General features: G+C 44.7%; 1 protein-coding gene across 1 annotated transcript in view; it reads left to right on the top strand.

Moving 5' to 3' along the window:
* The first annotated feature begins 502 nt into the window (after window positions 1-502).
* FAM20C (FAM20C golgi associated secretory pathway kinase) overlaps window positions 503-15,948 on the top strand; it is a 60,080-nt gene continuing 44,634 nt past the window's right edge. Inside the window, exons 1-3 of the mRNA XM_065644593.1 lie at window positions 503-2,112; window positions 4,023-4,195; window positions 13,046-13,124. Of these exons, the coding sequence (XP_065500665.1) occupies window positions 1,595-2,112; window positions 4,023-4,195; window positions 13,046-13,124 (770 nt within the window). The 5' untranslated portion in view covers window positions 503-1,594. The remainder of the gene's footprint in view (window positions 2,113-4,022; window positions 4,196-13,045; window positions 13,125-15,948) is intronic.

The following is a 15,948-nucleotide window of genomic DNA, read 5'->3' as shown; positions in this document are numbered from 1 at the left end:
AGGATCTCGGATTAAAAATAAAGACTGTTCCTCCGGAGGAAGCCGAGCACACAGCTTTCCGTGTTGACCTTGCTCCAGCGAGGGGCTGGGCGCGAGCTCGCCAGCCCAGACAATGACAGAGCACAATCGCTGCTCCCAGCCTGGGCACACAGACCGCGCTCACGCTTTGCAACCCTGTTAGCGCAGATTCCCCTCTCTGCTACCGCTTTACTATTATTTTTTCTTTTCTTTTTTTTTTTTTTTTAAATTTTGCAAACCTTTGTGGAACAGACGCCCTCTCCTTGCCCCAGTTGGAGCTGCAGTAGAATGAAAAGGGGGGTTGGAAGGAGGGAGGAGAGGAAAAAAAAAACGCTTTTGGTTGAGGTTTTCCTGTTACTATCACTGTAGCGTTTATTTAGCCAATCTCCTAACTATGACGTGAGGAAGGCAGGAATCATGGCTCGCTCATAATATTTAACACACCCACTGAAAGCTGGAGCTGCAGAGCTACTAGTCCAACCAGTCTCCAGAATTCAGTGTAGCTGAAAGAGGTTTTCACTCTGCACCTGCCAAAGATCTCTCTCCCCTTTTCCCCTCTCTCACCCCCTTCTCTCTTCCTTTCTCTCTGTCTCTAAAAGGCAGATCTGTAAGACCCAGCAGAGATCAAAGACGGGAACTCTTTGCTAAAAAGAACCTCTACTGATTTATATTAGTTTCTTTCCTCTAATCCTCCCCCCCTTGTTTTTTTTTTTCCTGTGCCATATTTAACCTTTATGTTGCAGTTGTGCCATCAGACAGTTTTGCAGCCAAAAAAAACCAACACAAGCCAAAGCAAAAGCCCAGCTCGGATACAGCAGCCACCCAGACTTGATCTCAGTTGAACATACTAATCTCTCTCAAGCACTGGACGCGATGGATGAAGAAACTGGAACCGCTCAAAGAAAATTATTTTCCAGCCAATGTTCTTAAACAGTCTCAGAGAAGAGAGGGAGCAAGAGCGAGCGGGAGAGCGCTTCTGCTGCATCACTGGTCAAATTCAAAGGAAGGGAGTCAGCGTTTCCAGCACAGCCAAATATTATGGATGATTTTTTTTCTTCTGTCGCCTTTCCGTACAGGTTTTCTTAATATTATTCTTTCCCCCTCCTCCTCTCAATTTTTTAAAAAATTATTTAATCAAAGCTAGTGTCGGATGCCGGTTTCTCTTCAAGAACCGGTTTTCCCTATTTGTTGTGATCCCCGTAATAAAAAGAGAGAGAAATCGTGAACAGATGGCTTTATATATTGCAATGCTGCTGGCTTTGTTTTCCTACTGATTTTAAAGGCTCGCTCCGGTGCTTCTTTTTTATATATAATTTTTTTTCCTTTTTTATTTTTTTTTCCTTCCCCCTCCTAAGTTCTTGATGATACTGAGAAATGAGGACCTATTGTTTTTAGCCCGTTTATTTCTCGGCGCCTATGGAGATAACTTTATTGACTTGATCGCTCGATTCCCGATCCGAAAGGAGAAAGCCAAAGCCCCGGGCGGGGGCTGGAAGACCCACGCCCGCCCGGGCTTTTTTCCGCGAAAGTGCTCCCTCCCTCCCCCTCCCCCGGTAATTTATTAGCCGCCCCGGCCATGAAAATGCTCCTGGTCCGCAAGTTCCGGGTGCTGATCCTCATGGTGTTCCTCGTCGCCTGCACCATGCACATCATGATCGACCTGCTGCCGCGGCTGGAGCGCCGGGGGACCGAGGGCCGCCCCGGCTGCTCTTGCCCGCCGCCCGCCGCCGCGCCGCCCCGCGCCGCCCCGCGCTGGCCCAGCAAGCACACGCTGCGGATCCTGCAGGACTTCAGCGCCGAGCCGGGCTCCAACCTCTCCTCCCAGTCGCGGGAAGCGGCGGAGCGGGCGGCGGGAGGCGGCGGCGGCGGCGGCGGCGCGGGCGGCGGGGGGGCGGCGGCGGCGGCGCGGACGCGGCGGCTGATCGCCCCCGGGGCGCCGCGCCCGCCGCCCCCCGCCGCCGCCGCCCCGCTGGCCGCCCTCTTCCAGCACCCGCTCTACCGCGCCGCCCTGCCCCCGCTCGCCGAGGGCGACCTGCTCTTCAATGTCAACAGCGACATCAGGTTCAACCCCCGGGCGGCCGAGCAGCCCGAGTGGTGAGTACCGGGGAGGGGGTGACGGGGACCCGCCCCGCTTCGGCTCGGCTCGGCTCGGCTCGGTGCGCAGGGGTTCGGTACCGAGCGTGCGGTTTGCCCCGGGCAGGGGTGCCCCCGGGGTTTGCGGGGGGAGGCCTGGCGGGGTGCTGGGCGGTCGATGTGGAAACGTGGCACTGTGCTTCCCGGGGTCGCTACCGTCCGTTTTATAATGTAGGTTTTAACCCGGGTGTTCATGAGAATTGATGTATTGGCTGGTTTGGAGTAGGCAGAGGGTTAAAACAGAGCTATCCGCTGTCACCAGGAAAAAGAGGAGTCATACACAGGCTTGGCCGGTTGTGTTCCTCCAAAAATAAATGCCACGAAATACAGAATAAACGCAGGAGCATGAGAAGGCTGGAGTACTGCAGCCCAAGGGTCCGTATGCCCATATCCCATCTCCAGCTGTAGCCAGAGGCAGATGCTACCGGAAAAACTGTGAGAAAGAGGGCAAGCGCACAGTGAGCCTCCCTCTCCGGTGCCTTTCTCATCTCCCACTCAGAGGTGGCGGGGCTAAGCAGTGAGACCAGGCAGTAATACATTAACTTTTCTCAAAAGTGAGGCCTAATATCACAAAGGCGTTCATCCTAGCAGGTATTTCTGCCTTCTGGGTCTGATCTGTGCTACATTTTTCGTCCTCAATTAATTCCCAGTGTCCTAGCGCTGCTGCTGCTCTCCAGCCTTCAAAGCAGTTAGTTGCCTCTGTGAATCGTATGCCCTGTTGGCTTGTAAGAAATGCTGAGAAATTTCAATGACTGAAAAATCAAAAGGCTTGTCTAATACAACAGCACCCTCTTCCAAACGCACTGACATTGTAATGTTTAAACAGCTGCATTGTACCGTGCAAAAAGCTCTGTCAAGCCACAGAGCAGCCAGCATGATCTAAACCTTTAGAAAAAGGGGATAAATGTTTCTGATTTCCGCCCCACGAGCATGTGAATTGTCCAGGCCCTTTCCGTCTAGTAATCAAAACTGACTGTGAAGTGAAATAACCTAAGAAAGTTCTGGTTTCTCTGAGAGGAAAAAAGAAAAGAAGAAAAAGAGTCACGAATTTGCGAACATCTGGAGATGACTAGAACAAGCAGAGGACTTCTGGATTGAAGTTATGTGATAGTATATTCAGTAGGTGAAGAGTGAAATTATCGATGTCCACAATGCAGCTGCATGTTGTACCTATTTTCCTTAATGGCTGCAGCCAAAGTTTACAGAACTAACATGAAATTTAGGAGTTAAAAGTCATTTAAACAAGTTTTTCTGTAATACTATCCTACTGCTAGGGAAGGGGCAAAACCATCCGGAGTTATTCTTTAGCAACCAGTTCAGAGCGATCCAGTTTCTTCTTATTCTTGCTATTTAAAAAAGAGAAAAAGAGAGAGTGGGAGCATTTGGTACAACAGGTCAAGTTACTGCTGCACTCTCAGTTTCCACACCCAGGTCCCTGTTAACCAAATGTTCAGGATGATGCTGTTATTTGAGTCATACTTGTAAAAGATGTGCGCAGCATAATACAACCTAAACACAGTAGAATACTTGCAGCTCTGTGTTTCTGCTATATAAGGGCCTCTGCTAATGCTCAGTGATGTCACTGAATTTTGCTCCTGACTGCCATGGGCTTTAAATCAGGCATGAAGAGTGGAGGTGAAAATCTGTCTCCCCCTTTGCCCCAGGTAGGAGCAGGCTCCTGCAGCCGGCGCAGGGACAAACCGGGGACATTCTCCATGTCTGTAGTGCTTTGCCTTTCCAGGTTGTCACATTTCGAAGCACTGTTTCTTGATGACTGTTGCAAACTGTAACTTTATTTCTTTCTCCTCATTTTTGGGTTTTTGTTATGTTGTTCTTTTTTTTTTTTTTTTTTTTTTTTTTTTTGGTGGTAGGCAAAATGAAGATAATGAAGAATTTTTACCAACTGGAGAAACCTCCATAGACTCCTACCCAAACTGGTTAAAATTCCACATTGGCATTAATCGGTACGAGTTGTATTCCAGACATAATCCTGCAATTGAAGCTTTACTACAAGACCTGGTCTCCCAAAAGATAACCAGTGTTGGTATGTTTGGATATATATAGTTTTTTATGATTATTTGCTCATTGTTCAGGATCTCATTGCTGTCTGAGTATTAATGTTTTGCATGGCTTCTCTCTGGTGTGCCTACCACATTGCTTCCTGACTTGTGCACTCATTTTCCCTGTTAAACATGAAGAGATATCTCCAGCTCTGTATCACCTGAATAATTGAAAAGTCTGCCAGCAAGGCAAACCCCATTCATTTCAGAGATCTTTTAGTGACAATCAACCTGAAAGCGCCCTATTCGGTTATTTAAAATAAATACGATAACAAAAAAAAATGACAAAAAGCAGATAGCATCTTGCATGAGCTAGATTTGTATTATTTGCTGATTATTATTTAAAAAGCTCTGACCTGCAGTCCTGCAGCGATGGCTGCAGGAGCATCCGGCGCCGCGGGGCTCTATGGAGCTGCAGCATCCCTGGGCATCGCACAGGGAGCTCCGGGCGAGCTGGCTTCCTGCTGAGCAGAGTTCAGCTCTGTTTATCCTGCTTGTAAATCCACAACGGGGATGTGCCCATATCAACCTTTGGCTCTGGTTAAACAAGGTGACACAGTTTGGGGTTTTTCTCTAGGGCTGTTTAATAGCAATGTGTGTCTCCTTGAATTTAGCTGTGTAGATGCAGAGGGGAAAAAAAAGCACAAGCCTAAACGAAAACCTTGGGATGCTAAACAAATGCACACCCCGCGGTTTCCAGAGGTAGAAAGCTGCAGCACAGCCAGCGGTTTCTGCCGGCCACGCAGAAAATTAAGTTACTTACGCTGACCACAAGGTTGCTAAGTCTGTTTCAGAGGGATGAAATAGCAGGAGCTCTGTAAAAGTGCTGATGGTGTGTTGGCACTGCCAGATGAGGTCAGCAGGTCTTTAACCCTGCAAGGCAAAAATTCCCCTGGCTTCAGCAGGAAACGGCCTGGGCAAGAATAGCATGAGCAGCCCTAAGGTTTACAGTTTCCATTGTGTGAATCACAGGGGCTGCTGAGCAGGAATAAGGGGGATCCTTGGTCATCAAGAGTGGGCTGATTTAGCTGATCCGGACAGAGTAGGTGTAAAATGCAGAATGCCACAGGAGAACTTCGCCTCCTTAGTGAGCTGTGCTCAGCACACAGCTCTCCACTGAACTCTGCCAGGGCAGGGTTTTGGGTAAAGCAGTTTGCAGTACGCAGATGCCATTCCACGTGTTGTATTCAAAGGTCCGGTGGACACCTAGCTCATGAAAAAGAACAAACATAGGCTTGTTTATGAACCTGTGATGGGTTTTCTATTCCCAAAACTCGGGGTCGGAGGGATTCATTAAGGAGCTCACGTTTGACAGTTAAACCGTGTGTTTTCCCTTCTCTAGCTCAGATGTGACACTGTGGATGGCAGCAGGCTCTGCCCGTGCTCCTCTAGTCTGTGCTGGAGGTAACAAGGGCACTGTATGGACACGACCCAGGTGATTTTGTCCTTGACATAGTCCTCCCCTGCCACAACCTCTCCCCTCAAAACTGAATGATTTCTGGAACATTAGTGACACGTGTGATTGGGGATTGAGCCAGCACTTTATAATGTGTGTTAACGTTGGTTTTTGAGCACATCCATCGAGGAGGAAAAGGTGTGCCCTTCCCTGTCCCCCCGCAGAGAGCAGCAGTGCCCTAGGCAGTGACCAGGCTGTCCCCAGCTCTGTGCAGAGATGATGCTCAACCAAACCATCTCCTGGCTCATCTGTTGAGGTTTACACAAAATGCATTGGCCGTAATGGTGTTTTGTGCTGCGTGGCTGCTGAGTGTATCGATTTCTATTTACCTCTTCAACACTTTAGAGCTCAACGGTGTTGTCTGTGCAGGAGGAGAGCAGTGTTTGCAGCAAACTTGGTGGCGTTTGAGCTATAAATTTTGTCACTTCTGCAGAGCAGGGAGATGGTTAAGGTCGATGTAGGTATGTAGAAGCTGGTGGGAGAAGAAGGGAGGTAGGAATTAGAAGCACAGTTTAGTACTCTCTCTTTGCTTGATCTTCTGAGCTTGATCTTGACTTGTGCTTCTGGGAATGTTGCTTAACCTCTCGATGCTTCAGTTAACCCAGCAGCAGAATGGATATCATAAAAAACAGGAGTGAAATGCTGACCTGGGTGATGTAAGTGGAAGTTTTGCCATTTACTTCCCTGGGGACATGATTTCACCTAATGTGTCATATAGATGTGTCATGAGGTTTCCATTAATTATGGTTTTGATAGAGCTTTCAGATCAAAGGGGGGAAAGGGCCACGGGCCCACAGAGGAAGATTTATGATTGTTATTAGCAATTTCCTATGGGATTGTCTCTCTGTTAATGTTTGAGCAAGGCTCTTCAGAGCACGGTAGGGCCTCTTGTGCCCCTAAGAAAAACATAGAGCCATGGTTTCTGTCAATGATTCAGTATAATTTCCATAAACTAAACCATGAGGTACATTTGGTATTGGTATCGGTCGCTGTGGGAACTGACAGGGAATGATTCCTACACATAAATCCCAGTCTAAAATCAAGCCTATGGAAATGAAAGGGGACTTTTGCCAGTATAAAGATGCCAGGATCTGAGTTTTGCTGGTAGCATCCACTGCCTGCCTCTGTGGAGTTTCAGGAGCTTTCAGTCAGGTTAGAAAGCAAGAAAGAGCATATTGTTAATATATATATTTTTTTTTTCACATGGTGCAGCATCTCTTATGTTGCAGATTCTCTGGGTGTTTAAAACTATGTCTTTTAAAATAATACCTGCCAGTTTTCAACTTTACTGCAGAGCAGCAGCAGGGATTCAAAAGCGTGTAAGCTGATTAATAAAGAGTAATACATTTGACCAAAGGACATTTATAGGGCTGTTATATTATTTTGCATATTCCTGCATATTTTCTAATTTGTCTGTTTGGTTTTTTTTTAAGGCAGCTGCAAAGATGTCAGGTTAGAAGTATAAAATAAATGGGAATCTTCATAATGCCCAATCTCCAGGCTTCTTTTTGAAAGCACAGCAATTAAATATACAGGCTTACATGCATTAGATGAAATGGGATACTGCTTTATCCAGTTTCTTCCCAGTATTCAAATTTGCTTTGGCTCTAACAGAATTAGGTGATTTGCTGTGTGGGTTCTTGATATCTACAGTAATTAGATCCAAAGTGCAGCTATACAGCATTCTTAGCCACATTGTAATTTCTCTGCTCAGCTTGCATTATTTATGAAGGAGACTGGTGACCAGATTGATCCCTCTCCATCTATCAGAACTGCTCACACGACTCTGTAACGTGCAGTGTTATTTTAAAATGAAAACGGTGACAGAAGCAATTCCCAAGAGCAGGGAGCACCAAGGTGACATTTTCTTGGTGTTAAAGTTTAAATGGAACAAATCCATGGATGGGAAGGAGCATCACATTCAGCTCCCACAGTGACACCTAGAGCTGGCCTCGAAAAGGACAGGGTTACCCAGAGCTTTCAAGCTGAGGATGTATTCTGTGCCCTGCATCAATATATGTATTTCCTATTCATTTTGTTCAGCATAAAGGGATAGCTCTTAATTTGATTTAATTCACTGAAAATTTCCTCCTGCCATAAATAGGAGCCCAGGGAGAATTGTTTTTCCACTGAGCACTGAAACCCAGTTTTCAGAAGAAGCACAAGCACAGGCAATTGCATATTTCCTTTGCCTTTCATAACTGTTTATTGCATGCATAAATAACCATAGTTAGCTATTTTCTTGCATATTTACAAGATGTCTGTGCATAATTGTGGCAGCACTGTCAGCAGTTTAACAACAAATGTGGCACGGTGCATTTTAGAGGCAGGGAAGGTTTGGAAGGTTTTAGAGGTTGGGAAGGTTTGGAAACATTACCTGACTGAGTTCATTTCTGAACCTGTGATGCCTTCAGTTTGTACAGGCACTAATTAGAAAACAAGCACGCAAGACTACTCAAGCAGTGAGTAAATGCTGCGATTAACTAAGGTGGACTCTGCTTCAAGTCAGGGGGAAAAAAAAAGAAAGAGACAAAATGCTAAAGATTGAACCTAGATTGTGGTGCTAAAGGAAATTATAAAAATTGCATCCAAAGGAAGGGAAAAAGTGCAATTGAGAACATGTGAAAAACATAATGCGATGTAGCACCATTGATTTACTGTATAAGAAAACAATGAATCTGCCAAAAGTCAACAGATTGATTTAATGTACAATTCCAGATGAAAGGGGGCAACTTAAAATGTACAACAAAGCCTCTGAATCATTTCACAGATCTCTTCCCCTCCAGAAGTCTTTTACTGTCTTGACTAAACCAAGAAAGGCCTTTAAAAACAAGTTAGCGGAATTGGCTGAACCAGAACAAATTAAGAGACGATGAGGGCTTGAATTTGTTTTGAAATATGTTCTTTACAGCTTCAACAGAGCCATGTCTCTAGCCTGGGGCAGACTATTACTTGCTAAAGCAAATCAACATGTTTATGTTAGATTTAGGCTTGGTCTATAAATATGAATCCAAAATGGATCTGGATGTCCTCTGTTTCAGATGTTACTGCATCCCAGGCTTTGACTGGATCTCACTTCTCAGGCATTAGCATTGCATAATTAAATACATTTAAAATATTTGTTGGATTCTGACCAAAAGCCAGGTTCAGAGATCCTGTTGGGACTGTTGCTCTCCATCAGAAGACCACACGGTCTAGACAGGCTAGTGGGATGAGGGCTATTGTGCAGCAAAACAGAGGGGCTGGAAAGCCACATCAGTTCAAATTCCAGATCCTTTTGGGTCAAATCCCTTTGGGGAGCCTTTGGTCTTTATCAGGAAGTAGTACCAGATGCTTTAGAAGAGAGAGTCAGAAACCTTGTAGCACACAGTTATAAAAAGATAACTGGGAGAGGATAGGTAGTGTATCTTTTATGTCGGATGGTGTTCTGGATCAGGAGGGGAATTCAGTTCTTGTATTGGTGAGAGGACAAAGTGGGGAAGTAGCAGACATGGCATGTGGCCCTGACAACAGGCTCATAGATGTAAATGGAGTGGGGATTTTTGAAGGCTTGATCCGAAGTCTATCAGAGAAAACAGAAGGAATCGCACCAATTTCACTAGTCTTTGGAAAAGACTCTAGTCCCATAGGCACTCAAACAAAAGATATCTCAGGGAATTTTTTGCAAGGCCTCCTGAAGTTAGGAAGATTTCTGATCGCACCCAGAAGCCCTTGCACTGGGTTAACAGGAAAGGTTATTGCTGCTTTCCATTTCCTTCAGCTTTGGGGGGAAAAGAGAGGCTTTGAGTTGCCTGGAGATAAAAAGTAATGATTGTATCGGGATTTGTTTTTAACACTGTGCCAGCATGTCCAGAAGCTGTATGAGATTTGATTTGAGGTACCTGCTGGGAGCTACCAGGTTTGTGAAGTCTTTTACAGAGCTGTTCATGACCTGTGATATTAGAGTATATTCAGAAACCTTAAAAGAAAAGGTGAATTCTGAGTGTGACTAGTGGTTCCTTTGGAGTCAGTACTGCCTTACGTTGCAAGGCCTTCTTGAAAATACCTAAGCCTGCTGATCGTAGATGTGACAGGTGGCAATGATGTGGCATCCTCCAGTTTCTTTGTAAATTGTGTATGTTCCTTCTGGGTATAGTAAATTCTTCAGAAATGTTCCTGTGGGCAGTAGGTAAGGGGACAAGGGCATCTCCACATAAGCAAACAATGTTTGTTTGGCATAAGCTCCTGGAAGATGACAGGGCTCCCACTGTTTGGCCATAATGGCCAGAGGGACGTGTTTAACTGAGGCATGAGTAGGAAAGGGAGATCCTGAAGGAATACAGCTCAGAAAATGTGAGGGAAGCCAGTAAGCAGATGTAGCACTAAGTTAGGACAAGGGACGTAATGTGACCTAGAGGTCTGCGTGAATCACCTCCAATGAGATCTGTTTGTTTCTGGCATTGCCACCCCCAAGATTTGGGCATCCTGGACTGCTCCCAAGTCTACTTAGTTTAGAGGTGCATGAAGGGTCTTGTTGAGTTCAAAAGCACAGTCTAAGCTCAGGTGTTTCCCTCTCTGCAGGGATTACAATGTTAGACTTTAACTTGTCTGGACTTGGAGGGTAGCTTTAAATCACCTCCAGCCTGGCCAGCACATCTGTGTCACTGAACGAACAGAGTGAGAGTATGTGCATGAGAGTCCAGATGATGTGGGGCGAAGCCAACGTGGAGCTCTGGCACGGGTTATTGTCCACAATGCATGTGGCTTCCAGCATGCCCTGCTGTAAGGCATGATGGGACACCATTCCCACCAATGTCACTCTCTGTTTTGGGGACATCCAGAGTTTACTCCTGGCAGCAGTGGAGGGACAACATGCCAGCAAAACTTGTGTTTGGTCAAGGCTACTATTGCAACCAATTAAGGCAATACAATAAGATGGATCTAAAAAGACCACGGAGATGCTTTTGTCTTACTTCAGCTCAATTCCTTCTGACAGAAAACCAGGCCTTTGTTCCTCATGGAAGAATTATTCTAGATTATTAATCTTCTTCATACATTTCCCTGCTTGATGATGACACAGTCATTGTTGAGTTCGGCTGCTAACAAAATCATTATCTGCCGAGTGGCTTCAATTTGCTGAGAAACCAGTCCTCTTAGTGTATCTGAAACTTTGAGCTTAGAAAAGGGCACGCTGGATCATCCTTTTTTCTTCTTCTTTGCATTGCTGTGATTTCCCAAAAATTTGGCTTTGCAGCTGTACCTCAAAATAGGTTCTATCCTTCCCTTTTCTCTGATGGGTTTACAGAATCTTTGCTATATTTTGGATATACGTGTCTCACAGAGGAGATGGAGCCAATCCTAAGCCTCAAGCTCCTCAGAATTGAATGAAGAAGCATAAATTACGTCTATTTTAGAGAAAAAAACATTCAGTCTTTGGTTGCTGTGAGCAGTCTTCAAGCAGCCAGGTTGAGTTCATTGGAGGTGGAGAGAGTCATGTCTGACAGAAAGGCAGCAAATCTGCCCTTTGCTGCTGAGGCTGATATTACTGACCTAAATGGAGATAGCCCGCATGAACAGGAGTGCAAATACAGGTTATACCTTAAAGAGCTGGACAAACCATGTGCCTTTGGCGGCAGCTGGGCAGAGGAGGTGGCAAGGCCTAGTCCTGGGCATGGCCATGGGTCCCTGCAGGCACAAGGCCAGGGCAGCTCCAGCTGCTTGTTTTCTGTCCAGACTGACCAGGAACATTTCCAGAGCGCATAACTGGGTTGTGGTGATCCTAGGACAGCATAACGTGGGGTTTTGGCTGGAGGATTGCTGCTTTTCGTTGCCTTCAGGCTCTGGGCTAGGTATGAAAAGGTCTCCTGCTCCTTCTTCCCTCAGGTGCAGATCAACGGACCTGTTCTGCACAAGAGAGCGAGTTTAATGTGTGAAAGCCTCGTGCCTCTGCTTTACCTGTTCAGTGCAAGTTATTTAATGCCCTTTAGTTTCTAATTATTTGTTTGTTCCTTTGGGATAAACTGAAAATGCAAGAGGAGGCTGGGATCAGCAAAACAGCAAGGCAGGAGAGATTTTGTTCCAGAAGTATAATTATACTAACCAGGTCTGCATAGCATTTTGTTGCAAAAATGTAGATTGCAAGTGCTGAAAGAGAGGTGATCAGTAATAAGGCATAGTGATGAGTAATTAAAAAGATGTGTAGCTAATGGCATTGGTTAGAGAAAAAAAATGTACAAGCTATATAGGTGGAACAAGGGCAACTCTAAGCCAAAATTTACAGGGCAAGGTAACTTGACATTTGTGTAGATTTCCAGTTGACACAGGTTTTGTCAGAACTGTAAAGAAAGGGATTGATTATCTGATCATTTGTAGGAAGCATTTTTAAAGGACCGACTCACCCATACAGACATGACTGCCATGGCCTGCCTTCTTGAACACAGAAATGAATTAAGGAGTCAGAGTATAGGTCATTTCATTTATTCAGAGCTGTTTTGTTTGAGATGGTAAAAAAGCAGTTAGTTTGCCCAAGTATATGTTTATCTTTCTTAAGCAGCCTTATCATCAAGTAAAATGCATTTTTATGAATTCTTATATATAAAAAAAAATCACTCTGACTTTAGAAACACTATAATCTGACTGTTAAACATGATATTATGTTGGTATGAATAAAAGTCTTAAATTCGCATGGGCTCTCAACTGGGAAGTGAGTGCATTTAAAGTTTGGGCAAAGTTGCCCTTGGTGTGTGGCGTGGACCACAGTCCCTGAGCCAGCAACCCACTGCAAAGCTCTGCTCTCATGTATGAGCCACTTGGGGATCCCTCACAGTTAATGGTTGGGACTGGATGCATATCCATTGTGCATAGAGGAGATGAGTTTACATATCTCTACTGCTCAGCAACAACTATTAAAATATCAGCAGAGATCAGAGATTGCTGCAGTATCTGTTCATAGTTTTGACTAAGGATGTCTGCTGTGCATTGGGCTGCACATCCCAGCTGTGGTTGTCTTCTCCATCTCCTTTCCCAATGTGTGTTCCTTGTCAAAAGAAACTAAAAAAGCGACTGGCGGTGGAGAAAACAAGACTCCAATGGTCTGTTCATATACATGCTGTTCAGTTAGGGTGCTTATGGAGCCTATAGTGGCCTTTTGAAGAAGACAAAGACATATCAGGGAGTACAGTCCATTTTTAGTTCTGGTTGGCAGCTCAAAGCCCTCCCCTGTGCTCTGCACCCGCTGAATAATCTGTTGTCCATTTAAGATTACCCTGCTTGGTGCTTGGATACCACAGTGCTGAATCTAATATAGAGCAAAGATACATGATTTTGTTTCAGTGAAGCTGAATGTAAGTACATCCACATGTAGCATTTTAAAGCAGTTTTTTGTTTTGTTTTCCCACAGCGATGAAATCAGGAGGCACCCAGCTGAAGCTGATCATGACATTCCAGAATTACGGACAAGCATTGTTCAAACCAATGAAGTAAGTAAAAAAAGTCTGTGTTATAAAGCGAAATTGTGGTGGAATAGCCTGTTGCCATTTTCTAAGCAGTTAAAATCTTGCTGTAGTATCTCTCAAAGTTGTGGCGTCTGGTTCCCTGGGCTTGCTGCTGAGTGCAGAGCTTCAGGGGCTGTTGAAACCTTGCCATGGTGGGCTGGTCTTTGGAAGAGATACTGAGGAGACTTCAGATACATTACAGTCTTCTCAGGAATGTTATTCACTCTGATCTCTGTGAAATCTCCCATCGTAAATACAGGATGTTTTCAGCATTTCTTCCTTATGTAAACTTACTCTGCAGGTCTGAGCTTTATCTAGTGTCAGTGCTCCTCTGTAATATGACCAGACAAGAGAGTTCAGAACAGCTTTTGGAAGAGCTAAATAGTATTTGTCTGATAAATTATAATTTAATCCGTTGATTTATTGTTGTTTGTATTAAAGGGTTGTATTAGTCATTTGGCTGTGGCTCTGCTGACACTGTGAAAATGAGTTTATCTGAGAGTGGTACTGCAAGGTAATGAATCTAGAGAGAAAGGAAAGGACTAGGATGATGCAGCCTTGATTTGCACCTGCCCAGATCCCATTGAGATGAGGGAAGTTATTCAGATACAAAGCAGATGTAAATGAGTTCTGAATCCTGACCCATATGTTTGTGTTGTAATAAGGAAAATGACTCTGTGCTTATTGTAGAGGGTTTAGCAAAGACACTCGGGGCTGCAAAATGTTTAATGAAGCTACTCAATATCTGTATCAAGAGTACTACTGGAATAATAAATTAATTTCTTTCTTTTGTTTCCACTGTAGGGAAGTTCAGTTAATTTCCTCTAGGATGGTCCATAAAAGACTAAAATAGCTGAAAATGAGTGGTTTGGAATATGTGTTGGCATTGTGTTACAGCTGTAGCAGGGAGCACAGCTCAGGGGGTAAGCTTCTGGTTGGAGATTGAGAAATTCCCTGTTTCACTATAGATGTTGCTGTAGACTGACCTCAGACAAGTACAGATTTGACTTGATCTTATTTGACTGCCAGAAGGGCCAAATAATTGACTCTGCTTTCCTTCAACCCAAGTTTGAGTAGGGACCCTCCTTATGTGCATTTGTGCTGGGAATCACAAGGAAATCCTATGAACTTCCAGGCAGCACATGGCATTTGTGCAAAGGCCAAAGGACTGTGTGTTATTTCCCTAACTGCACGCAAATTTCTTCGTGTTTCTAGTAGACCACTGATTGCCTGGGAGAGGTCAGAGGAAGCACAGATAATACTGACAAGTCAGAAGGAAGGTGGTATCAGGGAGCATCTTCTCCAACATCTTCCCATCCTTTCTCTGCCCTCTTTCAGAATCCTCAGACTATCAATGCATGGGTCCATCCGCCTACATCTGCAAATTTCATGCATATTAGCACAATTCCTAATTGTGTCCTGTCCCCCATGTGAAATCAAGAGCTACGCAGGTTCAAGCAGCCCTTAAGTGTTTGGCAGAATTGCGGTTGTGCCGTTGGCTTTTTACATAGTGTGTGTTTTGTCTCTTCTCCATTTGCTCAGATGCAGATAATCTCAATCTTTATCATTGGTATGACATTGTAATTCTGGGAATGCTAATGAGGTCAAATCAAAAGTTTACAATTTCCACTGTAGTATACACAGCCTTGGCAAGATGATGGATGACAATAGAGGTATAGCCACGTTTCTGTGTAGAAGCAATTACTACCATCCACTAGAACAATAACAGAAAATGATGATGTCTTAATCATTCCCTTTGCTTGATTTGAAGGGCAGCAACACCCTGTTTTCTCACTGCTCTTTGCATTACATACACCTCTGGAAAAAGCAGCATTAGAGCATTCAGCAGCTGTGTTCCCAGGCACCACACCTTACAGTAGCAATGCTGCTGCGTTTGTGCTGAGCATTCCTCAACACATTACTGATTTTGAATGATGTTTGCAAGCATTTGTCTTCATTCTGGTAACAGTGAACAGGGAGCCAGATGCTTGGCTAGCATAAATCTTCCTAGCTCCTTTGGCATCTGGTCCTGTTGGCCTCTCACTGTCGTTGATGACATTCTCAGAAGGGTTTGCAGCATCATTTCTTTATACAGAAATAAGCAGCCTAGACTACCAAAAAAAAAAAAAAAAGTCAGGCTTTAAAGTTAGGAGACTACTTGTAGGACCTTCTTTGGGTCCTAAACACCTTCCAGGCTTTTTCTGGTACTCTGTCTTTTCTGCAGAGTACCCTTCTAATCCAGGTTTCACAAAGTTGGGTCTGCCTTCTCAGGACAGGAGGCTATGGGGAACTCACAGATCAGGGCCAGACATCTCTGGCTATCAGGACTGGCCACATAAAAGACATTTTCTTCTAAATAGTTTAATTTGAGAACCATAAAATATCATCCTGATGGCTACTTCTGAGATCAGCTTGTTGAAGGAAGCCCTAGGAGGATAGTGAGGCCATCTCCATGTGGTGTATCCTACGTGTTTCAGTTGTTACTGTGTTATCAGCTCCATGGCTTTTCAAAACAGCAGAAATTATGCTTTTCTCTGAGTCGATAAGCCTCTTCATACAAGCGACCTTCTTCATGAATCCCAGGTAGCACAACCATTAAATAGCACTGAGTGCCCAGCTGCAAATGAAAACCAGGACCGCAGTTCATCTCTTGAGTTCTGGAGGGGACAGTATGAGTTGCATCTCTGTGTTAAACTGAACTGAGCCACTGTTCTTTAGAGAACAGAGTTGGATTTCAGGCCTAATACCAAGGAAAATTGATAATCTTGAGTTTCTCATGCTGTCTGAGATCCGAAGTACTGAAATGGTG

Source organism: Caloenas nicobarica, chromosome 14 (genome assembly GCF_036013445.1).
Source record: "Caloenas nicobarica isolate bCalNic1 chromosome 14, bCalNic1.hap1, whole genome shotgun sequence".
Classification (NCBI taxonomy): Eukaryota; Metazoa; Chordata; class Aves; order Columbiformes; family Columbidae; genus Caloenas; species Caloenas nicobarica.
This window is presented reverse-complemented; position numbering and strand designations above follow the sequence as displayed.